At 34.2% G+C, this 8959-nt stretch overlaps 1 protein-coding gene across 1 annotated transcript; it reads right to left on the reverse strand.

The window, feature by feature from the left end:
- Positions 1–2827: 2827 nt before the first annotated feature.
- LOC143451832 (ceramide transfer protein-like) lies at positions 2828–5736 on the reverse strand. Its single transcript, XM_076952578.1, has 2 exons — positions 5255–5736; positions 2828–4968 (listed from the first exon to the last, which is right to left on the reverse strand). Exon 2 carries the CDS (start codon positions 4648–4650, stop codon positions 2890–2892), a length of 1761 nt encoding a protein of 586 aa, XP_076808693.1. The 5' UTR covers positions 4651–4968; positions 5255–5736; the 3' UTR covers positions 2828–2889.
- Positions 5737–8959: the final 3223 nt, after the last annotated feature.

Here is an 8959-nt window from a genome sequence, read left to right on the forward strand (position 1 = left end):
ATTGACAGCCACAGTGTTAGAGCATTCTAACCGCACGCAACAATAGAGTCAGAAAATTTAACAGGTAGATTAAGCAAAGAAATCCTTCTTAAGCCAAAAGGGTCCTATGTCCCATGGTGGCTCATGAGGGCCCCATATTTTAGGCTACTTTAAGCTTAGTATTATTTCAAGACACCTTGCTCTTTTCTCTCCTATACATGAGGACATTATGTGTCGAAGACATAAAATCCTTGACCTACTCCTGTTGCTTTTGTGCTAAGTAGTAAGGTTTGCAGTTGATTTATCGCGCATAGATCAACCTATAAGTTGTCGAAAGAATGACTATTTTCTGTTTATTTGATCTCTATATTTAATTTGCGTTAATAAACATTGTTTTGTCATGAGTTGAGTGTTTAACTAGTTAAGAGAATAAATGGGTCACAGATACGATACCTCTGCCTCATATGTCCAGGAAGGGTTACATCTATGACCACAGAAATAATAATCAAAAATTAAAAAAATTCCAACTTAAAATTCATACCAACCTACGATAACTTGAACATATATCGTGTTTCGGGGAACGCTTGTTGTCTGATATGTTGTTCAATGAGCGGCTCTTCTTGAAACATTGGCGTCATTTTGCGGCTTAATGAGGCATTTGGGACAGACATAGGAAGTCTAGCCAGTGCTTGTAAACTAGTTGTCACACATTGGCTTTTGTCAGCATCACATGCAAAGCATATAGTGCCCATTCTTTTAGCAACTGTGTTAAGATAGAACTTAATCGATCTTGAAATGTTTTGCATTATTTGTCGTCAGAACAAACACGGTAAGCCTAGAGAAAAAAAACACACGTGTGCAAACCCTACACCAAACCATGCACCAAATATGGATTATAAGATTTTAACTCAAAAACTATTGGAGGAAACAGAAAAGCAAAATAATTTAAAATTATGTTAGTGACTTCGTCACAATTGTTATGAAATTTTGTAAAATTTCAACACGAATGTATGGGCTTAATTTATTTGTTCAACAATGCATAGATTGAAACAGAACTCTGACCGAAACACGTTCAGGAAATCGTCATTAATGACACCATGACCATAACAGCGCCACATGATATGAAAAGTAAAGTTAAAGTAATTGACATGTCCGTCAACAAAACCTGAATTAGATTTGGGCCTTCGGTGTATCGCTGGGTAAATAAGTCGAGCTGTACAAACAGCCCTTGGTAGTTTCGCCGTCGCAATATAGCTTTGGCTAGCTTTTATTTATCAAGACTTTCTATTTCATCATACGATTATACCGTATCCACTTCCTGCACGCAAGAAAAGGCAGTTTGAAAACGTAAGCTTTATAGTCTTTTAATCTTATGGCGTTGTAGGAAGTGTATTATGTTCAGTCCTCATTCACCTCAAACGTTAAGAAAGGAAACACGGATGAAACACAACTTGTACCGAACATTAATTCTATTTTTGCACGTCTGGTGTCAAGCAAAACAAAAAATGTAAACACCGTCATCACAGCAAATTATGCGTCATCATATCTTAAAACAAATATTCATTAACGCCCTTGTGTAAGATAAGCCTGATTTTGTGGGGCAATACCGGTACCGTGATCATTATTAAAACATGATATTCTGCGTATGACACAAGTTTTGTGATGGATAAAAATCTGAAACTCAGTGCACAAGCAAAACAATGGTAATAGTAAGTCAATATGTTAACAGTAAGTCAAACCAACATGCACAATAGGCATGAGAAGGTATTGCAAAAAGGCTGCTAAATAGCCGACAAATGGGTGGACAATTTTAGCTCACTCATTCCCTTGAATAGTTCGTCAAATGCACCATATAACCTTAACGTTGATGGCAACCAGTTGCACATACAGGTGGGAATAGGTGAAATAAGCACAAACGTCAACAGTAAACAAGAATGCACTGTCAATAAAAGTTTTCAACTGTCAGAGTCGTGATTGGTACATAGTGAAATTTCTTATTACTCCAGAGAAATCACACAAACATGCATGTGATGTTTCGTAACGTCAAATGCATAAATTCCATTTTTGGAAAAAATGCCAGACCCAAAGAAATATGGAATATTTCATAACCTCTATACACAACTTTTAACAGAAGTTAATAAACTACGCCATCTTTACCAAAAGTGACAATCGCAGTACACCTTCCAGTGCCAATACTGTTACTAATACAATATGTTATATTATGAAACAGTTTTGTGCAACAATTGGAAACATTTTTTGAATAACCTTCAGTAAAAAGTTGCAAATTAAGTGACTGTTACAATTGTTAAGTTTCATTTGATAGTTTCTCAATTGTCCACCACAAATAAGTAACAAGTTGGTTTTGTGAAAAGCCAATCATCTAACTGTGAAATTATTCTGCTTTGTTAAATATGGTAAGGCACTACAGTACATAAATTTTGCTTTGAAAGTTTACACATAAAAATAACACAATTTAATATGGTTGAAGTTAAAAAACCTGGTAATCCCGTTATAAGTTTTTATCATAACACGTATGGCACGCAGTAAGGTGTGACATATGTAAAATTACCAGCACAGGCTACATGCGAAGATTACAATGATTAAGGAAAGAGGGTGTTAATCGTTACTCACATGGAAATTTATACAGTACTACATTTTCTCCATGTGAACACAAAAAAGCAATTCTTTATTACTTCATAATTATGAGCAATAAAAAACACAGGGAAAAGCAAACAACGTTCCTAAGCATATATATAAGTTTATATAATATTAATCGCATTAATATATATGCATATACAGTATTATAAATGTATAATAACAGTATGTTAATCTTGGAAATAATTACGTATTTGTTGTCAAAAGACAATTGATTTTAAATTGTAGAAATGAAGGGATATCATTAGCTAAGTTTTAAATCAAAATTTCTTTTTCTTTTGTTTTTTCCTGCACATATGCTGTGAATCGCCGTAAAAACTTTGGATATTCACGTTTTGTGAGAGATCGTAACACTGATGCAGGAACCCAACCACCAGGGTTAACATTAGCAACATAAACAATATCACATTTGAGGCAATCTCTGGTGATTGGGCCACCATCTGCAGGTGGTGTAACATAAGTCTGGCATATTAAAGCTATTTCAACTTGTGCCCTTACGCAGCCAGCTACAGGATTGGCCTCATTGAGATCAACTGAAAAATTACATACCATCCAGGTATCATATGGTTTGCAACCATCACCATTGGGTGGTGGATTATCAACCTTTAACATAGACGAAACATAAAGACAGTCTCTCTGTGCAGATGGCCAGATGCGCCGATGTGTCTGATAAATAACGATGGTTAGCTCATCAAGAACTTCAACCACTGAAAAGTTTTCAATCGTCCCTTCCCATTCTTTCCTTACATCTGTTAACCAAAAGTAATGGCACATTTCACGGGCTGTAACATTTTTAATGCTATGAAGTGCCTTTAAAGGATCACAGATTAGGCCATCTTCAATTAGTTCTTTTCGATAAACTTTCATTTCTCCTTCTTCAGCAACAAGCTCCCATTTATCATCGTCAGCACCAGGTGGTTTCAATGAATCAGCAAGGTGATGCTTTACCCTTTTATCTATTTCATTACTAAATCTATGATGTCCTCTTGGTTGTTTCTCAGCCTCACGAAGCAGTGATCGGGATCTTTCTATGTCTTGTGAAAACCTTTCCTGCCTGTCTAATTCAGTTTCGACACATTCAAAAAACTCTTCTTCGGTTAAACCACTTTGTGGGCCTTCCTCATAATCTGGACTTCCAATAAAGGCTAAGTTTTTCTTCGCCATTGCCAATGATATTCGGTATTGTTCCTCAGCTTTTCTTCTTCTTTCTTGTTCCCTCTCCAGCTTCTTTAGCCACATTTCCTCCCTTTTGTTTATCATTTCAATACAATGTGCAAGTGTTGCCTGTATGCCTGTTGTTGTAGCCTTGAACGTTATCGCCTCTCCTTTAAAATCAACCCCACTTATGTTTCCAGGTAGTTTTAATTCGACATGATTATCAAAACGATCAATTGATAATCCTTCATGATCAAACGTAGGATCAATATCTTTGTCACCAGTCCAGTGATCTCGGATATCTTTAGGCTGGGCAATGTTGGCGCAGGCATCAAAATAGTTTTGTAATGTATCAATTTGTCTATCTAAAATGTCACGAAATGTCTCTAGCTCTGCTAACTTTTCTTTAAGCCCATGACCTTTGCGAAAGGATGAGGAAGATGTTATGGAAGGACCACTGCCAAGTGATAACAATGAACCATGTCTACGCAAACTTAAATTTTCAGCTTCCATCTTGTTGGCCTCAATTACATCAATCCACTGTTGCTTTTCAGAATCCATAGAAGCACGTAAATACCAAATGCTATCATTAATACAAACATCAAACCTGCATGGGTCAAACTCGTGTGTCATAACAGAAGCTTTTGATAAACTGATAGTGCCTCTACAACCGAATTCAGTTTCATCTTTGGTGCGATAATAAAACAAAGTTCCATCTTGGCAACATACAAAACGATCTTGCCAGCCATGTATATAATTAGTCCATTTACTGAGCACACCCCTGATACTTGGCTTCTCAGAATCTTCAATGAAAGGCTCCTCATCTTCAGAACTACTGAGACTCTGATGACTATCAGACATTGCCCTAATAAGTGGTCACAAATTTACCTTCTTCAATGATAAGAAAATTTTATCACTACAATACCATGTATACATGAACCCTGAATGCCAAAACGACGAGATTAAACGGCATTCAAATATAGATATTCGTAAAGCATGTAAATATATGCATAACTTCTAATTTTATCCGTTTATAATCCTCTTGCACATTCAATATGAGTGTGTTGCGAAGTGATTTTTGAAGAAAATATTTTACAAATATAAAAACCGATTCTGTAACATCTTGTATGAATTTGGATTGCGACTGAAGTAAGGTCAACCGAAATTTTTATGCTAACCCTAAAAAACAAATGACAATCGAACTTGATAAGGTAAATAATTAACTTAAAATTAACAAGCTTTCTTTAAATTATAGTAAGACTTTTTTCATGATGACAACACCTAAAAACTGCAAATTTCAAAAAGTAAACTTGGCCATAAATGGCAAGAAAATAGTAAGAGCTACAAAAAATAAATATCTAGGCAAAATACTAGGTGAACAATTTAAATGTAATTATCATGTTGAAGAGCTTAGCAAAAAATCGTCAACAATCTGTGGTGTCTTGTACAAAATTTGACATATTACCTAAAAAATTATTGATGATGTTATACTATCGCCTAGTTTATAGTGCTTTACAATATGGAATATCGGCTTGGGGATCTGAATCAAATACTGTTTTAAAACCATTAAATATAATTCACAATAAAACAATAAGACTAATTACCTATAGTAACAAGCATTCCAAACTAACCACACTTTATAGCGCAAAAGGTATTCTAAATATATGTCAAATCCATCAATTACAGACTGGCAAATTCATGCACAACTATTAAATAAATCTACTTCCCAAAATATTTAATGACTATTTTAGCAAAGTACAAACAGTATACAAATACAATACTAGATCATCACAGGACAACTTCTTCTTGCCTCGAAACAAAACAGTAAAAGGTAAAAAAGTTAACATTTCGAGGACCTAATTTTTGGAATAAACCACCAAACAATATAAAAAAATTAAGCTTCACAAATATTTTTCATATCAATTGAGAAGTGGTCTTGTGCTAGGGAAGTGCTGTTTTGCATCATATTATTGTTAAGTTTTGATTTGGCTAAAAAAAAATTTTATTCTGCTGTTAGTGTGTCTCTGTTTTTATTTTATAGTATTATTTCAATTAATTGAGTTTCAGTTTTCTATCCATTTTAATTGTTTTTCTTTTGAAATAGAATCTGGACAACTGACCTAGATGAATGTGAGGTCTTTTTGCTGCCCCACACCAATCAAATATGTTAATATATAGTAAGTATATAGTATATAATGTATTTAATAATACTTTTTAGTTTACTTCAAATAGCGGAAATAAACCTCTCTCTGACCAGGTGTCCTTGTGTAACGTATGAAAAATGCCCTTAGCTTAAAAGCAGGCTAAAGTTTAGGTTCTGGTTGACAACATAAGAACGTTTTTTAGAAATACAGTAAAACACCGAAGGCATGACTTAAGTTACAACAACCACGTCTTGATTGTTTAATTTTGACCAAAACGATTAAATCCCATGTTACTTCAACATCATTTTTATTTGATTGTTCAGAGTTCTAGGGAGAGTAAGTATTTCTAGACCATCACTTGGGCCTGCTTTTAGTGAGCACGCTACGACAGAGATCTGTCTAAAAAATGTTTTCATTTTACCAAAAACAAAACCCTACATTCAAAGGTATATCACATAATTTCTGTTTAACTTGCTTAAACGTTGAAACATAGTAACCTTTAGACGCCCAGTCTGCAGAGTTGGACAAGTCATAAGATTCATTGGCGCACTTCTGGTGCATTAATGTGCACACAGTTTTTATTCATTTTTACATGATTTATTGCAAGTTTTATTGCAGTCAGGCTGTACAGACTGACAGAAGCATGGAAAACTTGAACCTGACAGCCTGACAGTGAAGGTAAATTGTCATATTTAATTCATATTTATAACAATGTCAAACGCCCTTTGATCTTTTGTTAAGCTATTGATCTCAGCGTAATATCTTGACGCTGACCTCACGTCCTTGCCAAGCATCACGACATGATGAGTGATGGCCTCACACACACCTTCTCCTTAATAATCAGTCAACTCAGGATGTATTACTTGTGTAATATGTCAAGCAGGGGCGGATTTAGAAAATTTTCAAGGGGAGTTTCCAGTTTGTGTCAAGTATTGAATATGGGGATTATAATATAATATGTGAATACAATACCACATGCAAAATTGCAAGGGTTGTCAGTAAACAGGAGTAATGCGTTTCGTTTGCTACGTTGATGCTTTCGCAGAAAGAATGGAATGCGTTTTTCTTGGACAATTGATGATGCGACAATTCTTGGATACGTTATTCAAAAAGTGATTGTTACATCATGATTTAAAACATTGCTTCAGTGCATACAGAGCCATTGATTGAAGGGCAAAGCTTTATTTGTATTGCGACACAAGCTTTGATATAATGTGTTAAACAATAACCAGGAAATTAGACAACGCTAGGGAACGAATAAAAAAAATCTGTTTTGCAGAAAATAAAATGTAGGGAATAAGGAAGTGATTTAAACAGTTTTTGCATATCTGTGTTAGTCATTTTTAGCTTAGCCACTTGGGCAACATGTGTAACCATGACGCAAACTCTGTATGTTGTCGCTCCCAGTTATAAAGGCAATTAAAACATTCCTCATAAAAGTAAAATAATACACTCCAGATGTATCTAATCTTTTTTCATAGCAGATGGACAATGGTCAAAACTGTTAACGAAAACTTCTTCATTGCTTAGTTTTAATTGCTACTTTTATCATAGAAACATTTCAGATAAATTGTTGAGTTAACCTTTCATTTAAATTTCACAATGGTTGCTTTCATTACAATTTACATGACAAAATTATTCAAGTTCAGTTTACCCCATTTTTCCCTACATATTTACCATCATTCATAGCTGTTCTGCCTGTCTAGAGATCATTTCTTTCTAGCCGTCAATATAAAGATTTTTAAGAAAGGCTGCCACTATTTCACTGGAAAAAATCGTGTGTACAAAGCTCTTTTTCATGGATGGATGCTCCTTTTCATGATGGATAGGTTCACTTGGACAGTAAAATTGAATTGAAAATTTTTTAAAACTGGGCATTTAGTTAGGTGATTCTGCGGTAATTTCAAAGATATTTTACAAAACTTGCTGCAAATAAAGCATTAACTTTCACATTAATCCTTTATAGGCAAATGGTTTTGTCTTACGTCATTATGAACGTTGTCACATCGTAATCATGTAAAACAAAAACAACACACAATGACTAAGAAAGCATGCAAGCGCTAAAAAAATAAGGTTGTTGAAAAATGACAAATGGCTATCACACATATGGTGAAGCAGGGGTGCTCAAAATAATATTTATATTTATTCCACTTTTTCTTTTCTCGAAATAAATTATTTCCATTGAAGCTTTTATTGAAATAAATAATTTACATCGAAGCTTTCAAAGAATAAATAATTTGTTCAGTGTTTGACAATAAATTATTCTTCACTAAACAAATTCTTTTCTACAACGTGATTTATTCATCGTTGTCATTACCAACTACATTCATTATCTTGTTGACCTCACTGACTCCCCACAGTTGTTTGTTTGCATGTAGAAACAATTGCGACTCAAAGTTAGAAGGAACTTAGTTAACTTAATACCGTAACTTAAGTAAAATGAATTATTTTGAAGCTAGCCGAATAAATAATTCTGAAAGAAAAGAATGAAAAATAAATAATTCTGATCGAGAAAACAGAAAAATAAATTATTCTTGAGGAATTATTTAAATATATTTAAATAAAATATATTTTTGAGCAGGTCTGATGGTGAAGCAAACTTAATTGGGAGTTAATGAACGAGTTTGCTTTGGCCATGTCAGATCGGCTATGGTGCAACATTAGTTTTGCAAGCAGCTTGAGAAGCAGGCACTACAATGACAACATATTTAATATTTAGAAATAATCTTAATTTTAAATAATATTTTAAGATGTTGAAATATTAAATATATTAATGTACTTATGCACTGCGACTTAAAGACCTAAATGGGAAGAAGTTACAAGATAATACAAAAAATTATGTAAAAATGTGTCAATACAGCACTCGATCCAGATTTGGGAATGCAAAAGCAATGGAGACCGATCATAAGTACCTTTCTAAAGATTTGGCTTAAGTGTTAATACACAAAGTATTAAACTGAGCCCTTCCCATAAAGATTCCTTTGTCAAACACAGGGGAAGAGGAGAAGATGCCTCTTGTCTCGTGG

The sequence above is a fragment of the Clavelina lepadiformis genome, chromosome 4, assembly GCF_947623445.1.
Source record: "Clavelina lepadiformis chromosome 4, kaClaLepa1.1, whole genome shotgun sequence".
NCBI classification, from domain to species: domain Eukaryota; kingdom Metazoa; phylum Chordata; class Ascidiacea; order Aplousobranchia; family Clavelinidae; genus Clavelina; species Clavelina lepadiformis.